At 46.0% G+C, this 24,872-nt stretch overlaps 1 protein-coding gene across 6 annotated transcripts in view; it reads right to left on the bottom strand.

The window, feature by feature from the left end:
* The window catches only part of mcamb (melanoma cell adhesion molecule b), a 173,124-nt gene that overhangs the window by 9,450 nt on the left and 138,802 nt on the right, over nt 1–24,872 (bottom strand). For 5 of the 6 annotated variants that reach the window (XM_085967661.1, XM_085967662.1, XM_085967666.1 and 2 more), the window contains 6 exons: nt 23,876–24,032; nt 20,399–20,523; nt 15,134–15,272; nt 6,252–6,373; nt 2,679–2,820; nt 783–821 (listed from right to left, as the gene is read on the bottom strand). In XM_085967661.1, coding sequence (XP_085823787.1) covers nt 783–821; nt 2,679–2,820; nt 6,252–6,373; nt 15,134–15,272; nt 20,399–20,523; nt 23,876–24,032 — 724 coding nt within the window. The remainder of the gene's footprint in view (nt 1–782; nt 822–2,678; nt 2,821–6,251; nt 6,374–15,133; nt 15,273–20,398; nt 20,524–23,875; nt 24,033–24,872) is intronic. The other variant, XM_085967664.1, reaches the window with a different exon arrangement.

Raw genomic sequence — 24,872 nt, 5'->3', positions numbered from 1 at the left:
CCATGCTCATCCTAACTATAATGCTGACATATTAACTCAGAATCTTAATGCATAACACATGTCAAATGAGGTGGAGGGATTAATTTTAGTGAGATTCTCTAGACCTAAAATAAGATTTGGGACAGTCTGCAAAGAGACTGGCAAAGAATGTGGGGGGGGGGGGGGTGTCAGTTACATTTCTCAGCACCAGATGTGTCCACACTGTAAATAAGCACATTAGTAACATCTAGTACACAGCACATGGGCTCCGATTTTCTGAATGGTCAAGTTTCAAGACATTCGAGTTTGCAAAGGAAACATTCTGCCCTCAGAACAGAGAATCACAGAATGAGGCCATTCAGACCATCATGCCTGCGCTGGCTCTTTGGCAGTACTATTCAATTAATCCCACTCACCTGGCTCTTTCCCCACAGCCCTGTAAATGTTTTCCCTTCATTATCCAATTCCCTTTTGAAAGTTACTATTGAATCTGCTTCCACCACCCTTTCAGGCAGCGCGTTCCAGATCACAACAACTTGCTGCAGAAAAAAAAATGTTTCTCATGTCCCCTCTGGTCTGGTTCTTTTGTCAATCACCTAAAGTCCGTGTCCTCTGGTTACTGGCCCTCCTGCCTCTGGAAACAGTTTCTCCTTATTTACTCTATCAAAACCATTTATGATTTTGAACACCTCTATCAAATCTCTTAACCTCCTCTGCTCTAAGAACTTCTACAAATAACTTGCACCTGTGTGAATTGGGATTACATGAAGTTGTGAAGCTCGTCTGAAGAAACCTATTCTTACCAGCAGTAGGAGATCCTGTTGTAGGAACTACCATTGACCCTGTAAAGCAGGAAGTAAAGAGAAAGCACATTATGCACAGAAAGAGCAGAAAGAGTGCTTGTCAAAATTAAGGGTGTCATTGTTGGAGAGAGGAACACTTTTTGAGTTTTGCACACAATGTTAACATTAAGAACATAAGACGTAGGAGCAGGAGTCGGTCATTTGGCCCCTCGAGCCTGCTCCGCCATTCCTCAACTCCACTTCCCTGCCCACTCCCCATAACCCTTGACTCCCTTACCATTCAAAAACCTGTCTATCTCCACCTTAAATATATTCAATGACCCAGCCTCCACAGCTCTCTGGGGAAGAGAATTCCAAAGATTCATGACCCTCAGAGAAGAAATTCCTCCTCATTTCCAATTTAAATGGGTGCCCCCTTATTCTGAAACTATGCCCCCTAGTTCTGGATTCCCCCACGAGGGGAAACATCCTCTCTGCATCTACCCTGTCAAGCCCCTTCAGAATCTTATATGTTTCAATAAGATCCCCTCTCATTCTTCTAAACTCCAATGAGTATAGGCCCAACCTGCTCAACCCCAGATCCCTCGGTATCTCAGCATTTTGTAATTGCTCCCCATTTAAATAATAATTTGCTTTTTTATTTTTCCTACCAAAGTAGATAATCTCGCATTTTCCCACATTATACTCCATCTGCCAGATTTTTGCCCACTCACTTAACCTATCTATAACCTTTGGAGATTAAGAGCTACCAGGTCAGGTACAATATGGGTTAGGTAGAGTAAAGCTCCCTCTACACTGTCCCATCAAACACTCCCAGGGCAGGTACAGCACGGGTTAGATACAGAGTAAAGCTCCCTCTACACTGTCCCATCAAACACTCCCAGGGCAGGTACAGCACGGGTTAGATACAGAGTAAAGCTCCCTCTACACTGCCCCATCAAACACTCCCAGGGCAGGTACAGCACGGGTTAGATACAGAGTAAAGCTCCCTCTACACTGTCCCATCAAACACTCCCAGGGCAGGTACAGCACGGGGTTAGATACAGAGTAAAGCTCCCTCTACACTGTCCCATCAAACACTCCCAGAGCAGGTACAGCACGGGTTAGATACAGAGTAAAGCTCCCTCTACACTGTCCCATCAAACACTCCCAGGGCAGGTACAGCATGGGTTAGATACAGAGTAAAGCTCCCTCTACACTGTCCCATCAAACACTCCCAGGGCAGGTACAGCACGGGTTAGATACAGAGTAAAGCTCCCTCTACACTGTCCCATCAAACACTCCCAGGGCAGGTACAGCACGGGTTAGATACAGAGTAAAGCTCCCTCTACACTGTCCCATCAAACACTCCCAGGGCAGGTACAGCACGGGTTAGATACAGAGTAAAGCTCCCATCAATAGGGTAGATTTTCCTCTTCATTGTGCTTAGAAAAATCGGCGATCCTCAGGCACAATGAAGACCTAAAAGGGGTGGGTAACTTTTATGCCAGGGTCTTTGCCCGCATTCTCCCACCAGGATGGGTGAGTTCCTGCTGTCTGTCAGGTGTTTGGAAACAGCTCTCCTGCTCCTGATTGCCGCTCAGTGATACCTACTAGAAAGTGCCTGAGTGTGGCCATTGGGTGAAACAGGATTGACTCTGGTGTGATTCTCGCTGTGATTGAGCAGCCTGCCGACACTCATTGCCTCAGTTTACACACAAAGAACAGCCACTTAGGTGAGGCAGCAGTGAGTGAGCTGCGCCCATGGCACCATACCCAGACATGAGTTAGCGCCTGAAGGAGAGGAGAGGAGAGGAGGGGAGAAAATCCATGGGGTCATTTCGGGAGGAATGCTTCACTTTGTTGGTGCCAACACTTCAGTCTCTACTCCTGGACGGCCTGTGATCAGATTCTCACCTCCATGCACAGTGAAATTGTGAGCCTTGCTGCCATGCACGTTGGTACCATTACACATCAGTTTCAGCACCTCCAGAGTGAGCGGTAGAATCAATTCACTGACAACAACAACGTAATTATTCTGACGATGATGCCTTATGGTCTGTGCAAAGAGAGAGAAAAACACAAACATACCATAAAAAACAATCATCTGAGTAACCAAGGCAGCAAAGAAAACCATTCAGTGGAAAGTTTCCCCTTCAAGGCTCCTATTAAGGGAGTTACATTATCAGAATCCACTTTTAAAAGTGAGAGTCTCACCATGAGGACATCTGGTTCAGAAGAGATAGAGGTAAACAGATATCTGCACAATACAGATAACAGAATTATACATGAATTGGAAGATAGCAAATATAACCCACTATTCAAGAAAGGAGGGAGAGAGAAAACAGGGAACTACAGGGCACTTAGAAAATCATAATATGATTAGGCAGAGTCAACACGGTTTTATGAAAGGGAAATCGTGTTTGAAAAATCTATTAGAGTTTTTTGAGGGTGTAACTAGCAGGGTAAATAAGGGGGAACCAGTGGATGTAGTGTATTTGAATTTTCAAAAGGCATTTGATAAGGTGCCACACAAGAGGTTGTTACACAAGATTAGGGCTCATGGGATTGGGGGTAATATATTAGCTTGGATTGAAGATTGGTTAATGAAAACAGAGAGTAGGAATAAATGGGTCATTTTCTGGTTGACAGGCTGTAACTAGTGGGGTACCACAAGGATCAGTGCTTGGACCTCAGCTATTTACAATCTACATCAATGACTTAGAGTGCAATGTATCCAAGTTTGCTGACTTGGTGGAAAAGTAAACTGAGGACACAAAGAGGCTGCAAAGGGATATAGACAGGTTAAGTGAGTGGGCAATAAGCTGGCGGATGGAGTATAATGTGGGGAAATGTGAAATTATCCACATTGGTAGGAAGAATAGAAAAGCAGACTATTTTTTAAAAGTTGAGAGATTAGTAAATGTTGGTATACAGAGGGATTTGGGTGTCCTTGTACATGAATCACAGAAAGGTAACATGCAGGTACAGCAAGCAATTAGGAAGCCAAATGTTATGTTAGCCTTTATTACAAAGGGGTTGGTGTATAAGGTGCAGTACTAGGACCACTGCTGTTTTTGATATACATTAATGACTTGGACTTGGGGTACAGGGCACAATTTTGAAATTTGCAGATGACACAAAACTTGGAAGTGCAGTAAACAGTGAGGAAGATAGTAATAGACTTCAAGACATAGACAGGCTGGTGAAATGGGCGGACACATGGCAGATGAAATTCAACACAGAGAATTGTATGGTGATATCTTTTGGTAGGAAGAATGAGGAGAGACCATATGTACTAAATGGTGCAATTTTAAAGGGGGTGCAAGAACAGAGAGACCTGGGGGTGTTTGTGCACAAATCTTTGACGGTGCCAGGACAGGTTAACAGAGCACATGGGATCCTGGGCTTTATAAACAGAGGCACAGAGTACAAACACCAGGAAGTGATGCTAAACCTTTATAAAACACTAGTTCAGCCCCAGCTGGAGTATTGTGTCCAATTCTGGGCACCACACTTTAGGAAGGACGTGAGGCTTTGGAGAGGGTGCAGAAAAGATTTACTAGAATGGTTCCAGGGATGAGGAATTACAATTACGTGGATAGACTGGAGAAGCTGGGATTGTTCTCTTTAGAGCAGAGAAGGCTAAGAGGAGATTTGGTAGATTTTTTAAAATCATGAAAGGTTTAGATCGAGTAAATAAAGAGAAATTGTTTCCAGTGGCTGAAGGGTCGATAACGAGATTAAGGTGATTGGCAAAAGAACCAGAGGCAACATGAGGAAAAACCTTTTTATGCAGCGAGTGGTCAGGATTTGGAATGCACTGCCTGATAGGGTGGTGGAGACAGAGTCAATAGTAGCCTTTAAAAGGGAATTGGATAAATACTTAAAGGAGAAAACATTGCAGGGATCTGGGGAAAGAGCAGCGGATTGGGGCTAACTGGATTGCTCTTCGAAAAAGCCGGCGCAGACTCGATGGGCCGAATGGCCTCCTTCTGTGCTGTATTATTCTATGGTTCTATGCTAAGAGTAAGGAAGTCTTGTTGCAAATATATAGGGCTTTGGTGAGACCACACTTGGAGTACTGTGTATAGTTTTTGTCACCTTCCTTAACAAAGGATATACTTGCCTTGGAGAGGGTGCAACAAAGGTTCACTAGGTTGATCCCTGGGCTGAGGGGGCTGTCCCATGAGGAGAGATTGAGTAGAATGGGCCTGTACTCTGGAGTTTAGAGAATGAGAGGTGATCTCATTGAAATGTATAACATTCTTAGAGGGCTCGACAGGAGAGAGGCTGAGAGGCTGTTTCCCTGGCTGGAGAGTCCAGAACTAGGGGTCCTAGTCTCAGGATAAGGGGTTGGCCATTTAGGACTGAGATCAGGAGGAATTTCTTCACTCAGAGGGTTGTGAATATTGGGAATGCTCCACTCCAGAGAGCTGTGGAGGCCGAGTCTTTCTGAGTATATTCAAGACTGAGATCGATAGAGTTTTGGACAACAAGAGAACCAAGGGTTATGGGGATCGGGCGGGAAAGTGGAGATGAGGTAGAAGATCAGCCATGATCTTATTGAATAGCGGAGCAGGCTCGAGGGGCTGAATGGCCGACTCCTGTTCCTATTTCTTATGTTCTTATACATGAAAGAGAGAAATAAATAAAGAGAAACAAAAGCCAAGCTGAGGTAGATAGACAGAGATTGAGGGAGAGAACAGAAAGATAAATAGACTGTTGCAATTTGGCATCTTAACACAAAAGCTAATTCCCATAGGCAAGTTCGTACCTCCTATGAATAGAAGCAAGACCTGTGGGACAGTCTGGTCTGAGCAAACAATCCAGTGAGAGAGGAAACAAACTGCAGCAGCAAAAAAAGGGGGAAGAAAGGATAAAGAGGTCAAAGACAGAAAACTAAGAAAGTCAGCAAAAGAATAAATAAGTTGAGGAGACTTCCAATGACATCATGACTTGGATAGAATGCCTTGGTCCCCAAAGTCCATTCCTACCAGACCTTGCCAGTGGCACTTAGCGCTGCCCGAGCCCAGGAATGACATTTTTTAGGCCCCTCGGCCCCCTTTACAAGGGGACATTTAATAGTGATAGAGGCAAATTTTCTGAGGGCCCAGGCATAGAGCCCCAGGTGGATCCCACATCTATCGCTGTAACACCGTTCCTCCGGCCTATAGGGAAATGAGGAAGGGGCTGAGGAAATTCCTGGTATGGCAATTCCTTGCCATGACCCAATGCCCCTGAATAAATCTTAGTGATCTGGGTTAAATCCTTTTACCACATGCATCGTGGTTCGTTTGTTTAATGTGAGTACAATGTGTGTCTGAAATGTGGCAATATTCACACTGGGAGGCTCGTTCGACCTCTGTCCCTCTTATTTTGACATTTATTATATTTATTCACAATCTCTTCTGACCTCCAGGCTGTTCTCATCAAATGGTGCCACACAAGACCATGTAATGCAGGCTGACTCACTCACTATTTACGTACCGGTGCCTTCTTAACACTACATGTAACCTTTGGTGCTGGATAGCCTTTGAACACGCAAGTCAGGTTCACGTGAAGTCCATTTTTGTGGAATGTCTTCTCGGTGCAGTTTATTTGAGGTGGTCCTGCAGGAGGAAATACACAAGAGAATTCACTCTTTCAGCTGCTACACCAACACACACTTTATTCAACCAGGTATTTATTCCCCAAGCCTTTCCTAAAGGCACTGGCTTTTCCAGGGGTACATTTCCTTAGTGCCAAGTGCCCTCCAGTACCTTCGCCAGTCAACATGTGTGAGCCCAGACAGAGGGTGTTGGCAGGCTATTGGACCAGAGTCATCACAGCCAAATCTGGTCTGGTCCTTGCTTGTGTACACTCACATACCGTTTCCAGCATAAACTGGACTGCAATCAGGAGGGGTGTGGGTTATATCAGTGTTACAGTGAGGGGTGTGGGTTATATAGGGGTGTGGGGTATATCAGGGTGTTACAGTGAGGGGTGTGGGTTATATAGGGGTGTGGGTATATCAGGGTGTTACAGTGAGGGGTGTGGGTTATATAGGGGTGTTACAGTGAGGGGTGTGGGGTGTATCAGGGTGTTACAGTGAGGGGTGTGGAGTATATCAGTGTTACAGTGAGGGGTGTGGGGTATATCAAGGTGTTACAGTGAGGGGTGTGGGGTATATCAGAGTGTTGCAGTGAGGGGTGTGGGGTATATCAGAGTGTTACAGTGAGGGGTGTGGGGTATTTCAGAGTGTTACAGTGAGGGGTGTGGGGTATATCAGTGTTACAGTGACAGGTGTGGGGTATATCAGAGTGTTACAGTGAGGGGTGTGGGGTATATCAGTGTTACAGTGACAGGTGTGGGGTATATCAGAGTGTTACAGTGAGGGGTGTGGGGTGTATCAGGGTGTTACAGTGAGGGGTGTGGGGTATATCAGTGTTACAGTGAGGGGTGTGGGGTATATCAGGGTGTTACAGTGAGGGGTGTGGGTTATATCAGGGTGTTACAGTGAGGGGTGTGGGGAGATCAGGGTGTTACAGTGAGGGGTGTGGGGTATATAGGGGTGTGGGGTATATCAGGGTGTTACAGTGAGGGGTGTGGGGTATATCAGGGTGTTACAGTGAGGGGTGTGGGGTATATCAGTGTGTTACAGTGAGGGGTGTGGGTTATATCAGTGTTACAGTGAGGGGTGTGGGTATATCAGGGTGTTACAGTGAGGGGTGTGGGGTATATCAGTGTGTTACAGTGAGGGGTGTGGGTTATATCAGGGTGTTACAGTGAGGGGTGTGGGGTATATCAGGGTGTTACAGTGAGGGGTGTGGGTTATATCAGGGTGTTACAGTGAGGGGTGTGGGGTATATCAGGGTGTTACAGTGAGGGGTGTGGGGTATATCAGGGTGTTACAGTGAGGGGTGTGGGTATATCAGGGTGTTACAGTGAGGGGTGTGGGGTATATCAGGGTGTTACAGTGAGGGGTGTGGGTTATATCAGTGTGTTACAGTGAGGGGTGTGGGTATATCAGTGTGTTACAGTGAGGGGTGTGGGTTATATCAGGGTGTTACAGTGAGGGGTGTGGGTATATCAGAGTGTTACAGTGAGGGGTGTGGGGTATATCAGGGTGTTACAGTGAGGGGTGTGGGGTATATCAGTGTGTTACAGTGAGGGGTGTGGGTTATATCAGGGTGTTACAGTGAGGGGTGTGGGTATATCAGGGTGTTACAGTGAGGGGTGTGGGGTATATAGGGGTGTGGGGTATATCAGGGTGTTACAGTGAGGGGTGTGGGGTATATCAGTGTGTTACAGTGAGGGGTGTGGGTTATATCAGGGTGTTACAGTGAGGGGTGTGGGGTATATCAGGGTGTTACAGTGAGGGGTGTGGGGAAAATCAGTGTGTTACAGTGAGGGGTGTGGGTTATATCAGGGTGTTACAGTGAGGGGTGTGGGTATATCAGGGTGTTACAGTGAGGGGTGTGGGTATATCAGGGTGTTACAGTAAGGGGTGTGGGGTATATCAGGGTGTTACAGTGAGGGGGGTGGGTTATATCAGGGTGTTACAGTGAGGGGTGTGGGTATATCAGGGTGTTACAGTGAGGGGTGTGGGGTATATCAGGGTGTTACAGTGAGGGGTGTGGGGTATATCAGGGTGTTACAGCGAGGGGTGTGGGTTATATCAGTGTGTTACAGCGAGGGGTGTGGGTATATCAGGGTGTTACAGTGAGGGGTGTGGGGTATATCAGGGTGTTACAGTGAGGGGTGTGGGTATATCAGGGTGTTACAGTGAGGGGTGTGGGTTATATCAGGGTGTTACAGTGAGGGGTGTGGGGTATATCAGGGTGTTACAGTGAGGGGTGTGGGTTATATCAGGGTGTTACGGTGAGGGGTGTGGGTATATCAGGGTGTTACAGTGAGGGGTGTGGGTATATCAGGGTGTTACAGTGAGGGGTGTGGGTTATATCAGGGTGTTACAGTGAAGGGTGTGGGGTATATCAGGGTGTTACAGTGAAGGGTGTGGGTTATATCAGGGTGTTACAGTGAGGGGTGTGGGTTATATCAGGGTGTTACAGTGAGGGGTGTGGGTTATATCAGGGTGTTACAGTGAGGGGTGTGGGTTATATCAGGGTGTTACAGTGAGGGGTGTGGGTTATATCAGGGTGTTACAGTGAGTGGTGTGGGTATATCAGGGTGTTACAGTGAGGGGTGTGGGTATATCAGGGTGTTACAGTGAAGGGTGTGGGGTATATCAGGGTGTTACAGTGAGGGGTGTGGGTTATATCAGGGTGTTACAGTGAGGGGTGTGGGTTATATCAGGGTGTTACAGTGAGGGGTGTGGGGTATATCAGGGTGTTACAGTGAGGGGTGTGGGGTATATCAGGGTGTTACAGTGAGGGGTGTGGGTTATATCAGGGTGTTACAGTGAGGGGTGTGGGTATATCAGGGTGTTACAGTGAAGGGTGTGGGTTATATCAGGGTGTTACAGTGAGGGGTGTGGGTTATATCAGGGTGTTACAGTGAGGGGTGTGGGGTATATCAGGGTGTTACAGTGAGGGGTGTGGGTATATCAGGGTGTTACAGTGAGGGGTGTGGGGTATATCAGTGTGTTACAGTGAGGGGTGTGGGGTATATCAGTGTGTTACAGTGAAGGTTGTGGGGCATATCAGAGTGTTACAGTGAGGGGTGTGGGGTATATCAGTGTGTTACAGTGAGGATGTGGAGTATATCAGGGTGTTACAGTGAGGGGTGTGGGGTATATCAGGGTGTTACAGTGAGGGGTGTGGGTTATATCAGGGTGTTACAGTGAGGGGTGTGGGGTATATCAGGGTGTTACAGTGAGGGGTGTGGGGTATATCAGGGTGTTACAGTGAGGGGTGTGGGTATATCAGGGTGTTACAGTGAGGGGTGTGGGGTATATCAGGGTGTTACAGTGAGGGGTGTGGGGTATATCAGGGTGTTACAGTGAGGGGTGTGGGGTATATCAGGGTGTTACAGTGAGGGGTGTGGGGTATATCAGGGTGTTACAGTGAGGGGTGTGGGGTATATCAGGGTGTTACAGTGAGGGGTGTGGGGTATATCAGGGTGTTACAGTGAGGGGTGTGGGGTATATCAGGGTGTTACAGTGAGGGGTGTGGGGTATATCAGGGTGTTACAGTGAGGGGTGTGGGGTATATCAGGGTGTTACAGTGAGGGGTGTGGGGTATATCAGGGTGTTACAGTGAGGGGTGTGGGGTATATCAGTGTGCTACAGTGAGGGGTGTGGGGTATATCAGGGTGTTACAGTGAGGGGTGTGGGGTATATCAGTGTGCTACAGTGAGGGGTATATTAGGGTGTTACAGTGAGGGGTGTGGGGTATATCAGGGTGTTACAGTGAGGGGTGTGGGGTATATCAGTGTGCTACAGTGAGGGGTGTGGGGTATATCAGGGTGTTACAGTGAGGGGTGTGGGGTGTACCAGAGTGACAGGGTAACACAAAGAATTCGACCCAACACAATCGTCGCTAAGCAAAAGGAAAAATATCTGTCATATTGGGCAGAAACAACAAAAACCCAAAGCAAACTCAATTGCTACTTGGCCCTAAACAGACAATACAACATAGCTGATTACCTGACCATGGTAAAGGATAACAAACTGAGAAGAACCTTGACAAGGTACAGACTTAGCGAACATAGCCTAGCGATCGAAAAAGGCAGACACAGGCAGACCAGGCTGCCAAGAGAAGACAGGATATGCTCTCACTGCAGTCAGGGAGTAGTGGAGACAGAGATGCACTTCCTCACAGCCTGTGGAAAATATCAGGGCATCAGAGAGAATTTCTATCAAAAATTCTCACAAATATGCCCTGAATTCAGAAATCTGACTGACAACCAAAAACTCCCATTCCTACTGGGGGAGGAGAGAAGCTGTGTAACACTGGCGGCACACTATGTTACAGCTTGCCATGAACAGAGGGACAACCAGTAAACTAAGACAAGAGTATATATAAACAAGGCGAAAATATATTTATAAACTCAGGGATATACCTGTTTATACACTGTATGAATGGAACCGCGTTTTTGTGTTCAACCATAAATGTATTTTGATGCTTTGGCAACATAAGATGTACCTTATCATGCCAATAAAGCGATTTGTATTGTATTGTATTGTTACAGTGAGGGGTGTGGGGTATATCAGTGTGTTACAGTGAAGGTTGTGGGGCATATCAGAGTGTTACAGTGAGGGGTGTGGGGTATATCAGAGAGTGTTACAGTGAGGATGTGGAGTATATCAGTGTGCTACAGTGAGGGGTGTGGGGTATAGCAGAGCGTGTTACAGTGAGGGGTATGGGGTATATCAGTGTGCTACAGTGAGGGGTGTGGGGTATATTAGGGTGTTACAGTGAGGGGTGTGGGGTGTACCAGAGTGTTACAGTGAGGGGTGTGGGGTGTACCAGAGTGTTACAGTGAGGGGTGTGGGGTGTACCAGAGTGTTACAGTGAAGGGTGTGGGTACTTCAGAGTGTTATAGTGAGGGGTGTGGGGTATATCAGTGTGTTACAGTGAAGGTTGTGGGGCATATCAGAGTGTTACAGTGAGGGGTATATCACAGTGTTACAGTGAGGGGTGTGGGGTATATCAGAGAGTGTTACAGTGAGGATGTGGGGTATATCAGTGTGCTACAGTGAGGGGTGTGGGGTTTATCAGAGCGTGTTACAGTGAGGGGCGTGGGGTATATCAGTGTGCTACAGTGAGGGGTGTGGGGTATATCAGTGTTACAGTGAGGGGTGTGTGGTATATCAGAGTGTTACAGTGAGCGGTGTGGGTCTATCAAGATTGTTACAGTGAGAGGTGTGGGATATATCAGTATTAGTGAGAGGTGTGGGGTATATTAGTGTTACAGTGAGGGATGTGGGGTATATCAGTGAAAGCAATGAAAGACTTGCATTTATATAGCGCCTTTCATGACTGCCGGACGTCCGAAAGCACTTTACAGCTAATGAAGTACTTTTTGAAGTGTAGTCACTGTTGTAATGTAGGAAATGCGGCAGCCAATTTGCACACAGCAAGCTCCCACAAACAGCAATGTGATAATGACCAGATATCTGTTTTCTTAATAATGTTGATTGTGGGAATAGGGCCATTAAGGGATGGACAGGATAATACCACAGGTAACGATAGAGAGATGGCAGAAATATTAAATAATTATTTTGCTTCAGTATTTACCAGGGAGATAGAACAGGTGGACATGACATCGGATGATGAGATTAGTAATGTGATAAGTGCATTTAAAATAAAAAAGATATATATTAAATAAACTAATCAAACTCAAAGAGGATAAAACCCCTGATCCGGATGGATTGCATCCACGTATTTTAAAAGAATCCAGGGAAGAGATAGCAGAGGCATTACTACACATATTTAATAATTCATTAGAAAAAGGTGTAGTGCCAGAAGACTGGCAGATAGCTAACATAACACCTATATTTAAAAAGGGGAATAGAATATGTCCAGGGAATTATAGACCAGTCAGCTTAACATCGGTGGTAGGAAAAATAATGGAATCCCTACTAAAGGAGAAAATAGAAGAACATCTAGAAACCAAAAACATAGTAATGAATAGTCAGCATGGATTTCAAAAGGGAAAGACTTGCTTGACTAACCTCATTGAATTTTTTGAAGAGGTAACAGAGAGAGTAGACAAGGGTAATGCAGTAGATGTAATTTATCTAGATTTTCAAAAGACCTTTGATAAGGTACCACTGTGGTAAACCACTGTCATACCTGTCTGTGTCTGTATGTGTATTCCACTAGGTACAGGTCTGGACATGCCTCGGCTGACTCCTCCCACTATTCCAGGTATATAAGTGACTACCTCCCAGTCCCTTAGTATTCTGGACGGGTCGACCACTCGAGACAAGACCTTCATTCTTTAGTTAATAAAAGCCTGATTGTTACTCGCTCAACTTCAGTCTTTTGAGTAATTGATGGCGCATCAACCACATAATAGACTGATGAACAAGGTCAGAGAATGCGGAGTCAGGGGACAAGTAGCAGAATGGATTGCTGGCTAGCTTCAATACAGAAAGCAGAGAGTGGGAGTAAATGTTAGCTATTCACAGTGGCAGAAGGTGGGTAGTGGTGTTCCACAAGGATCAGTGCTGGGACCACTGCTGTTCACAATTTATATTAACGATTTAGACTTTGGAATCAAAAACACAATTTCTAAATTTGCATATGACACCAAATTGTGGGAATAGTCAATACTGAGGAGAACTGCAACAAATTACAGGAGGACATTAATAAACTTGCAGAATGGGCATATAATTGGCAAATTAAGTTCAACACAGATAAATGTGAGTTATTACATTTTGGTAGGAAGAATAGGGAGGGTGCGAGTCTAGGTGGGGTGGAGGAATAAAGGGATCTCGGAGTACAAATACACAAATCACTAAAAGTTGCGACACAGGTTAACAAGGTCATATAAAAAAGGCAAACCAAGCACTAGGGCTTATTTCTAGAGGGATAGAATTGAAAAGTAGGGAAGTTATGCTAAACCTGTATCGAACCTTGGTTAGACCACACGTAGAGTACGGCGTGCAGTTCTGGTCGCCATATTATAAAAAGGATATAGAGGCACTGGAGAGATGGAGAAAACATTTACAAGGATGATACCAGAAATACGAGGGTGTACATATCAGGAAAGGATGAACAGGCTGGGTGTCTTCTCTTGAAAAAAGGCTGAGGGGTGACCTAATAGAGGTCTTTAAAATTATGAAAGGTTTTGACAGAGTGGATAGAGAGAGAATGTTTCCACTTGTGGGGAGGAGCATAACTAGAGGCCATCAATATAAGACAGTCACCAAGAAATCCAATAGGGAATTCAGGAGGAACTTCTTTACCCAGAGAGTGGTGAGAATGTGGAACTCGCTACCACAGGGAGTGGTTGAAGCAAATAGTATAGATGTATTTAAGGGGAGGCTAGAGAAGCATATGAGGGAGAAGGGAATAGAGGGTTATGCTGATAGATTTAGATGAGGAAAGACGGGAGGAGGCTCGAGTGGAGCATAAACTCGTTGGGCCGAATGGCCTGTTTCTGTGCCGTATATCTTATGTAATCCTATGTAATGGATAAATATTGGCCAGGACACCGGGGATAACTCCCTGCTCTTCTTCGAAGTAGTGCCACGGGATCTTTTACATCCACTTGAGAGAGCAGACGGGGCTTTGGTTTAATGTCTCATCCAAAAGACAGCATCTCAGACAGTGCAGCACTCCCTCAGTACTGCACTGGAGTGTTAGCCTAGATTTTTGTGCTCAAGTTCCACTCCAGGGAACCCAGAACCTTCTGACTCAGAGGCAGAAGTGCTACCCACTGAGCTACGGCTGATACACAATTACAGTGAAGGGTGTGGGGTATATCAGAGTGTTACAGTGAGGGGTGAGGGGTATATCAGTGTTACAGTGAAGGGTGTGGGGTATATCAGAGTGTTACAGTGAGGGGTGAGGGGTATATCAGTGTTACAGTGAGGGGTGTGGGGTATATCAGAGTGTTACAGTGAAGGGTGTGGGGTATATCAGAGTGTTACAGTGAGGGGTGAGGGGTATATCAGTGTTACAGTGAGGGGTGTGGGGTATATCAGAGTGTTACAGTGAGGGGTGTGGGGTATATCAGAGTGTTACAGTGAGGGGTATATCAGAGTGTTACAGTGAGGGGTGAGGGGTATATCAGTGTTACAGTGAGGGGTGTGGGGTATATCAGAGTGTTACAGTGAGGGGTGTGGGGTATATCAGAGTGTTACAGTGAGGGGTGTGGGGTATATCAGAGTGTTACAGTGAAGGGTGTGGGGTATATCAGAGTGTTACAGTGAAGGGTGTGGGGTATATCAGAGTGTTACAGTGAGGGGTATATCAGTGTTACAGTGAAGGGTGTGGGGTATATCAGTGTTACAGTGAGGGGTGTGGGGTATATCAGAGTGTTACAGTGAGGGGTGTGGGGTATATCAGAGTGTGACAGTGAGGGGTGTGGGGTATATCAGCGTGTTACAGTGAGGGGTGTGGGGTATATCAGTGTTACAGTGAGGGGTGTGGGGTATATCAGAGTGTTACAGTGAAGGGTGTGGGGTATATCAGAGTGTTACAGTGAGGGGTGTGGGGTATATCAGTGTTACAGTGAAGGGTGTGGGGTATATCAGAGTGTTACAGTGAGGGGTATATCAGTGTTAAGTAAGGGGTGTGGGGTATATCAGTGTGTGTCACAGTGAGTGGTGTGGGGTATATCAGTGTTACAGTGAGGGGTGTGGGGTATATCAGAGTGTTACAGTCAAGCGTGATGTATAACAGCAATTGATGGGTAATAAAACATCAGCAGGATACAGCATGCGGAGCGTGGTTTTACTGAGTGGCTGCTCATACCTTTGACTACAATGCTGATGGTTTTTTGTCGTGCCAGGCTTGGAACACTTGGGACTGTGACCTTGCAGCTGTAGTTTCCAGAATCATCAAATGTGACCACTGGCAGTTTCAGATCATTCGCAGAACTGACCACTGTCTTCTGAAGGAACAATCAGGAGATGGTGAATAAATAGGACGAATGGGAAATTCCTCAAAGACATGGCCCGGTACAAACTGATAAACAGCAGCATCTCTTTTCCACCTAGTCCCAGTCCCATATTAGCATTAGATATCAAAGACAGCTCAAAGAGAGAACTTTCTTTCTTTAGTTTCTGTTTTACTTCTGTAGTTGTTCTGTCTTCGTTAACATGAGCGATGTCAGTGATGGGACAGCAACATTCCCATATTTGCATCCAGTTCCCAGATTAGATACCAATACGGAGTAAAGCTCCCTCTACACTGTCCCATCAAACACTCCCAGGACAGGTACAGCACGGGTTAGATACAGAGTAAAGCTCCCTCTACACTGTCCCATCAAACACTCCCAGGGCAGGTACAGCACGGGTTAGATACAGAGTAAAGCTCCCTCTACACTGTCCCATCAAACACTCCCAGGGCAGGTACAGCACGGGTTAGATACAGAGTAAAGCTCCCTCTACACTGTCCCATCAAACACTCCCAGGGCAGGTACAGCACGGGTTAGATACAGAGTAAAGCTCCCGCTACACTGTCCCATCAAACACTCCCAGGGCAGGTACAGCACGGGTTAGATACAGAGTAAAGCTCCCTCTACACTGTCATATGAAACATTCACAGAGACAGACCCGAGTGTGGAGCTGAGCGGGAGCGGCGGCAGTGGAGGCACGGCAGCAGTATAAAGGGAGAGGCGGAGAAGGCCCAGGACGGAGCACGGACCTGAGCGGCAGCAGTGGAGGCAGCGGCTGCAGAATAAAGGGAGAGGCGGAGCGCGTTCTGAGCGGGAGTGGCAACAGTGGCCGCAGCATAAAGGGAGCTGAGCGGCGATTCAAAAAAACACAAGGAGTGACGTCACAGGATAGCTGGTAACTGATTGGTTGGTAAAGGTCACATCGGTTTTTTTCTCTTCAAGTTAGGGACCGGGGTTAAATAGCTAGTTAGGGATAAAGCAGGAGTTTGGATTTAGTAACTGTTACTACTATATTAAATTAGTAACTATTAATACTATACTATATTAATAACTTGAATTTAATACATTTTAGTCTTAAGTTTCTGTAAAGTTAGTTAATAGTCGAATAAATAAAGGCGTGGCAGGGCAGCTCAGTCCCGTGGAATGCACATCTTGTGCCATGTGGGAACTCCAGGATGCTTTCCGTATCCTGGACAACCACGTGTGCAGGAGGTGTTGTCAGCTGGAGGAGCTCGAGCTCCGGGTTTCGGAGCTTGAACAGCAGCTGGCGCCACTGTGGTGCATCCGAGAGGCTGAGAGCTATGTGGATAGCACGTTTCAAGAGTGTGCAGGCAGAGAGGGAATGGGTGACCACCAGACAGAAGAGGAGGACCAGGCAGGTAGTGCAGGAGTCCCCCGAGTGCATCTCGCTCTCCAACCAGTATTCTATTCTGAGTACTGGTGAGGGAAATTGGTCCTCTGGGGAGTACAGCCAGAGCTAAGTCCACAGCACCACGGGTGGCTCAGCTGTACAGGGGGGCGAGGAGGAAGCTAGGGAAAGCAATAGTGGTAGGGGATTCGATAGTTAGGGAAGCAGACAGGCATTTCTGCGGCCACAGACGTGACTCCAGGATGGTATGTTGCCTCCCTGGTGCCTGGGTTAAGGATGTCACCGAGCGGCTGCAGAATATTCTGAGGGGGATGGGTAAACAGCCAGAGGTCGTGATCCATATCGGTAACAACATAGGTAGAAAGAGGGATGAGGTCCTGCAGGCAGATTTTAGGGAGCTAGGAAAAGAGATGATTCCTGATGCCACGTGTGAGTGAGTATAGAAATAGGAGGATAGAGCAGATGAATGCGTGGCTGGAGAGATGGTGCAGGAGGGAGGGCTTCAGATTCCTGGGGCATTGGGGCCGGTTCTGGGGAAGGTGGGACCTGTACAGACCGGACGGGTTGCACCTCAACAGAGCCGGTACCAATATCCTCGTGCGGAGGTTTGCTAGTGCTGTTAGGGAGGGTTTAAACTAAGTTGGCAGGAGGATGGGCACCAGGATGTAGCATTAGAAAGGAGAAACAAAGGGCACAAAGGATTGGGAGAGACGGATCGCACTAAAGTAAGAAATAGTGAGGTATTAGGTGGAGTCAGACTAAGAGAGAACACAGGATGGTCTAAGATAGGTTTACAGTGTATGTATGTGAACGCACGAAGCATAGTAAGCAATGTTGGTGAGCTGCAGGCGCAAATAGCCACATGGGAATATGATGTGGCAATAATGGAGACCTGGCTCAAAAAAGGGCAGGATTGGGTATTAAATATTCCTGGTTATAAGGTGTTCAGGAAAGATAGGAGGTGGTGTGGCAGTATTGGTTAAGGAGAATGTTTCAGTGCTGGAGAGAGAGAATGCCCTGGAGGTGTCAAGGACAGAATCTATTAAACTCGAGTTAAGAAATAATAGAGGTGCCATTACACTACTAGGTTTATTCTATAGGCCACCAACTAGTGGGAAAAATATGGAGGGGCAAATTTGCAGAGAAATTAGAGAACGATGCAATAACTATAAAGTAGTGATAATGGGGGACTTCAACAATCCTAATATAGGCTGGGATAGTAATAGTGCAAAGGGCAGAGAGGAGGAAGAATTTCTGAAGTGTGTTCAGGAGAACTTTCCCGATCACTATGTTTCCGGTCCAACGAGGAAGGAGGCATTGCTGGATCTGGTTCTGGGGAATGAGGTGGGTCAAGTGGAGCAAGTATCAGTAGGTGAACATTTAGGGAACAGTGATCATACTATCATAAGGTTTAGATTAGCTATGGAAAAGGACAGGGAGCAATCTAGAGTAAAAATACTTAATTGGAGAAAGGCCAATTTCAGTGGGATGAGAACGGATCTGGCCCGGGTAAATTGGAATCAAAGATTGACAGGCAAAACTGTAATGGAACAATGGGCTGCCTTTAAAGAGGAAATAGTTCAGATGCAGTCGAGGTACATTCCCACTAGGGGGAAAGGCAGGGCAACTAAAGTCAGAGCTCCCTGGATGACGAAAGAGATAGAGAGTAAGATGAAGCAGAAAAAGAGTGCGTATGACAGATGTCAGGTTGAGAATACATCTGAGAATCAGGCTATATATAGAAAGGTCAGAGGAGAAGTGAAAAAGAAAATAAGAGGGGCAAATAAAGGGTATGAGAATAGAATGGCAGCCAACATAAAAGGTAATCCAAAAGTCTTCTATAGGCACATAAATAATAAACGGGGTGGGGCCGATTAGGGACCAAAAAGGAGACCTACGCATGGAGGCAGAGGGTATGGCTGAGGTGTTAAATGAGTTCTTTGCATCTGTCTTCACCAAGGAAGAGGATGCTGCCAAAGACATAGTGAAGGAGGAGGTAGTGGAAATACTGGATGGGATAAAAATTGATAAGGAGGAGGTACTAGAAAGGCTGGCTATACTTAAAGTAGATAAGTCACCAGGACCGGATGGGATACATCCTAGGACGCTGACGGAAGCGAAGGAAGACATTGCGGAAGTACTGGCCATAATCTTCCAATCCTTCTTAGAAACAGGGGTGGTGCCAGAGGACTGGAGAATTGCAAATGTTACACCATTGTTCAAAAAAGGGCGTAAGATAAACCCAGCAACTACAGGCCAGTCAGTTTAACCTCGGTAGTGGGGAAGCTTTTAGAAACAATAATCAGGGACAAAATTAATAGTCACTTGGACAAGTGTGGATTAATTAAGGAAAGCCAGCATGGATTTGTTAAAGGTAAATCATGTTTAACCAACTTGATCGAGTTTTTTGCTGAGGTAACAGAGAGGGTTGATGAGGGCAATGCAGTTGACGTGGTGTACATGGATTTCCAAAAGGCGTTCGACAAAGTGCCACATAATAGGCTTGCCAGCGAAGTTGAAGCCCATCGAATAAGAGGGACAGTGGCAGCATGGATACAAAATTGGCTAAGTGACAGGAAAGAGAGAGTAGTGGTTAACGGTTGTTTTTCGGATTGGAGGAAGGTATACAGTGGTGTTCCCCAGGAGTTGGTTCTTGGACCATTGCTTTTCTTGATATATATTAATGACTTGGACTTGGGTGTACAGGGCACAATTTCAAAATTTGCAGATGACACAAAACTTGGAAGTATAGTGAACAGTGAGGAGGATAGTGATAGACTTCGGGAAGACATAGACAGGCTGCTGGAATGAGCGGACACGTGGCAGATGAAATTTAACACAGAAAAGTGCGAAGTGATATATTTTGGTATTAAGAATGAAAAGAGGTAATATAAACTAAAGGGTACAATCCTAAAGGGGGTGCACGAACAGAGAGACCTGGGGGTATGTGTGCACAAATCGTTGAAGGTGGCAGGGCAGGTTGAGAAAGTGGTTAAAAAAGCTTATGGGATCCTGGGCTTCATGAATAGAGGCATAGAGTACAAAAGTGTGGAAATTATGATGAACCTTTATAAAACACTGGTTCGGCCTCAACTGGAGTACTGTGTCCAATTCTGGGCACCGCACTTTAGGAAGGATGTGAAGGCCTTAGAGAGGGTGCAGAAAAGTTTTACGAGAATGACTCCAGGGGTGAGGGACTTCAATTTCGTCAATAGACAGGAGAAGCTGGGGTTGTTCTCCTTAGAGCAGGGAAGATTGAGAGGAGATTTGATAGAGGTGTTCAAAATCATGAGGGGTCTGAACAGAGTAGCTAGAGAGAAACTGTTCCCATTGGCAGAAGGGTCGAGAACCAGAGGACACAGATTTAAGGTGATTGACAGAAGAACCAAAGGCGATATGAGGGAAAACTTTTTTACGCAGCGAGTGGTTAGGATCTGGTATGCACTGCCTGAAAGGGTGGTGGAGGCAGATTCAATCACGGCTTTCAAAAGGGAGTTGGATAAGTACCTGAAGGAAAGAAATTTTCAGGGCTACGGGGAAAGGGCGGGGGAGTGGGACTTAGCTGAAGTGCTCTTGCAGAGAGCCGGCACGGGCGCGACGGGCCAAATGGCCTCCTTTTGTGCTGTACCCATTCTGATTCTATGACAGGAATTGGTACAAACACCCCTTAATGGTTCTACTAAATATTGTGTAAAGAGAAAATTAACCCCAAAGGTTGTTTTCTGCATCGTTTTATGGGTTTTACTCCTACCTTGTGCTTTGTCCAGACCACAGATGTCTGTTGTGATCCCTCCGCATCGCAATATATGTTTACATTTCTGTCACCCTCCGTGAAAATGTATGGTCCTTCTGGTTTGAATGCAATGGGATCCAGATCTGTAGGATAGGAGTGGAAGAGGGAGAGAAACTCAATTATTGGTTGTCTCAATTAAACAGCTGTATTCCCCAATCCATATATAAAACAGGAACCTCACTCTACATTATACAACCACCTGTGGCGTGCCTGATGGTTCAGTGGGTGACTACAGCTTCCAGTGTGGCACTGAGCAACATGGAGCAGAAAGGTCCCAGGTGCAATCCCTGGTCTGTGTTTAGTCAGCTAGCCTCAGCTAGTCAAGTGGTAAGGGTGCCCATGGCCGGAATGGGGAAAATCAGCCAGGGTTCCTAATCCTGATCTCCTGCTGGAGTGTGCCTTTGTCACGTTGGGTAGGGAAAGGATCAAGGTTGTGATGCCCAAACAGCAGAATAGTTTGTTAACACTCACCACTTAGGGTCACCCATTTGTTGGCCACTTTGGTGTCTGACGTATGTAGAAACCCATCATTATGCTTAGGAATCTCGACACCAAGCTACTGAGAAATCCACTTAGGTTGAATTTCTATTTGCCCAAAATGAAGCAAACCCTCTCCCTCTGGGAACACCTGACTTACCCAAGTCCAGAGATCTTAGATGCAGGTTGGTAAAAAGCAATGGTTAGGGACCTTAAATATTTTCAGAGGTAATACTGTGTTTAACCACAAGACTTGCCAGCACAAAGCTCTGGTAAACTTCCCACGTGTATCCAGACATGGCCATCCTACCTGTCAGGGGACTGGCTTTCAACTTTACCTGGATTTGAGTGCTAAGAAGCCAACCTCTAGTGAAAGGCCTATCCCTCCAAATACTGTTCATGAGCCAGGCTGGCTGATCAGTATCCTGGAGCACCGTGGACCTGTGGCTCAGGTATGGCATTACCAAGCCTTTCACACAAAGTTGACTGGGCTCAGATGCCTAAGCGTATCATCTTGGGTTCACCTTAATCCCAAAGTGATCCCTCTTACCTCCCTTCCCAGGAGAACAGTCACTATTTGGTCATTAAACAACTGACAAGGTGAAAAGCAAATACCAGGAGCTCATGAGCAGCACAACTCACCACAAATGTGTGAATGCATTCCCATCATCTTCCAACCGTAATATGAACACACACCATACCCCATCAATTGTGGTTCTACCAGTTGGAAGTGCAGAACTTTAGCAGCAACTGCTTGTCTCTCTCATCCCAAGCTGAACCCTGGATAAGTGAGTACTTGTTCTCAGACCCTGCCTCCAGCTGACGTTTTTGACAGCTGGTATCCTAAGTCTTAGTTTCCTCATCAGCTATACGATGGATATTAACTTTCAGCTTGTGTACAGGCCTACACAGAACAGTTTGACATATGCCAGCCACCATGATGTTCTAGATTTCCAATGAGACTTACTCATCGGCTATTTAATTCAGGTCTTCATGTGAGGGGCATTAGCAAAAAGATGGGCCCAACGAGTGGCTGACTACCCTTCCAGCGGGGTTGATGACAGGTTAGTGTAAGCCCAGGGCCCTCCTCCCCTTATTGCCACAAATCCACCTCACAGCTTAGTCCTGGATATTGCACAGGGGACAAAGGAAGCTCTTCTGTTGCATGTTTGGAGTTCTGAAGCATGAAAAATAATTTTTTAAATAGGCCACAAGCTTAAACTGCTCTGAGACTTTCCTGTTAACAGAGAAAGACCAAATTGCCCTTTGACCTTTCTCGGCGTCATCGCAAAATACTGTATCCAGGCTAAAGCTGGAGTTCACTAGGACTCAACAGTTGGGACAGATGCCCTTTGTATGTTCTAACCATACAACAATGTTGAGATCACCCCTTGCGCTGTGCAAAGCCATAATACTGCACCTGGGGGAAACCCACCGCCATATACCAGTGGTTAGCCCATTGTTCAAGATGGTGAGCAGAGCGTAATGTACACGCAGGAAGGTCCACCGACCACACAAAATCATCTGCATGATGGAGCACCCAAAGTCTTTCAAAAATGGCCAAAATATATACTGAGGCTGTACCTTATAATACCATTCTACACATCATTAATGAAGATATTAAACAGAATGGGCGATAGTGAACAACCTTGCCTCAACTACCCTTGGTTTATCCATATATGGCCATTAATTTCAATTTATTCATGAACCTTATACAAAAAAAATCACTGAAAGCTGTGTAAGTGGGTTTCTACAATGTTCCACAATCTTGTACAAAATCACAATTTGTACTACAGGAAACTTTGGTTTATCCAGAGGTTATATGTCCGGAATACTCGATCTAACGGCAAAAATCAGGAGCCGTTTTCTATAAGTTTTTTTAGTTCTCGTTGCTTTTTTTTCCCCAGTCAGGCACTGCAAGGTCTGTAGCTATAGCAACAGCTTCAGCTAGAGACGCTTGCAGCTGCAGCCGACTCTTTAGAAGCTGTTGCTAAGCAACAGTGTTTGTTGTCAGATACGGAGATGAAAACCTCCGTATGCTTCAACATTAACTTTGTATGTCCGGCAGTTTTGATAGATTGGCAACAGCTCGGTCCCGTCGGTGCCGGATATCACAAAGTTTCCTGTACATATTCCTCACAACAATGAAGTCCAGCCTGTTCCATTTAGAATGTTTTGGAGACCTCCAGAGTATGCAAGATATATTGTTGTGATAACCCAAAGAATTGCCTTAAAAGCCAGTGATATCAGCAAGGTAGTTTTTGGTCTCACTTGAACCCCTATTAAGAACATAAGAATTAGGAGCAGGAGTAGGCCATATGGCCCGAGCCTGCTCCGCCATTCAGTAAGATCATGGCTGATCTTCGACCTCAACTCTACTTCCCTGCCTGATCCCCGTATCCCTTGATTCCCTTAGAGTCCAAAAATCTATCGATCTCAGCCTTGAATATACTCAACAATTCAGCATCCACAGCCCTTTGGGGTAGAGAATTTCAAAGATTCACAACCCTCTGATTGAAGAAATTCCTCCTCATCTCAGTCCTAAAAGGCTGGCCCCTTATCCTCAGACTGTGCCCCCTAGTTCTAGACTCTCCAGCCAGGGGGAAACAGCCTCTCAGCATCGACCCTGTCAATCCCCCTCAGAATCTTATATGTTTCAATTATATCACCTCTCATTCTTCTAAACTCCAGAGAGTATCGGCCAAATCTACTCAATCTCTCCTCATAGGACAATCCTCTCATCCCAGGAATCAATCTAGTGAACCTTCGTTGCACCGTCTCCAAGGCAAGTATATCCTTCCTCAGATAAAGAGACCAAAACGGTACACAGTTCTTATAGATGAAGAATCATTACTAAAGTGTGGGTACCATAGGGCAGCTGGCACTTGTAGAATTGGACCCCAGTCAGAGTTTTTGGGAGATGAGGAAGGGGAAAAGGGGAGAGAAAAAAATACGTACAATTGATTGTTACCGTCATGTTGCTGCCAAGCTCCTTGTCTGATACATCCAAGTCCAGCACTCTACAGCCATAAACACCACTGTCCATTCGTTTCACTCCGTTAACCTCCATGGTGTTGCCCTCGTTGTCAAGGGTCTCCTCCTCATCAATTCCATCCTGTTCATCAGAAGGGAAGCAGAGTTCTTGTTACAAAGATTATTTCCATCTGACTAATCTTAGAGTGCTCAGAAGGTCTTGTGTTAGATTATTTTTGCTCAGCGAGTCTTTGATGGGCACAGCACTGATGCTGCCAGGAGCACTGGTCTGCACGTTCATTTGGGATGTAATCCATTGAATACCTCATCATTTCTTTAGGATCCTGACTTCTACACTGTGCAAAACTCACTGGGTGAAACTGGGCTGGTGATCTCACACAGTGTACAAGAATGATCAAGAGTGACTTATGGGCTATTTTGTTGCTCTCCTCATTTTGGTCAGTGGCTACTGCTTGTCAGAACAGAGATCTGGAATGTATATCCTTGTGCACATGGTGAGAAGGATGGCTGGTGAGAACCAGAGTGCTACCACACTACACTATGCTAAGACACTATGGGCTAAAAATTCAATAACTCCCGAAAACGGGCGTGGGGATCGCGATGTTGCGCCCGCTCAAACTTTGTGTTACCTGCTAATTTAAATGTTAGTGGTGTGCAGTTCAGCACTGAACGCGCTATTGAGTGGCTACACACCTCAGCAGGGGGCCCAAATTCGTGCGAGGCTAGCACCAATTAAAGCTAGCCTGCACTTTAAAACCAGCCAGCACCACTTAAAGGGGCGGTGCATTCTGGCTGCAGCAGGTACTGGAAGTCGTTGTAGAGGAGTGTGCGACCTACAAGAAGAGTGAAAATAGCGCAACATGACAGAGAGAGGGTTCCCAGATTTTCTGATGCAGCACTCGAGGCCCTGGTGCAGGAGGGGGACAGGAGGAGAGATGTCCTGTATCCACAAGGGGCCAGA

The sequence above is a fragment of the Somniosus microcephalus genome, chromosome 26, assembly GCF_052327205.1.
Source record: "Somniosus microcephalus isolate GS21.2 chromosome 26, FLI_Smic_1.0, whole genome shotgun sequence".
Taxonomy (NCBI): Eukaryota; Metazoa; Chordata; class Chondrichthyes; order Squaliformes; family Somniosidae; genus Somniosus; species Somniosus microcephalus.
This window is presented reverse-complemented; position numbering and strand designations above follow the sequence as displayed.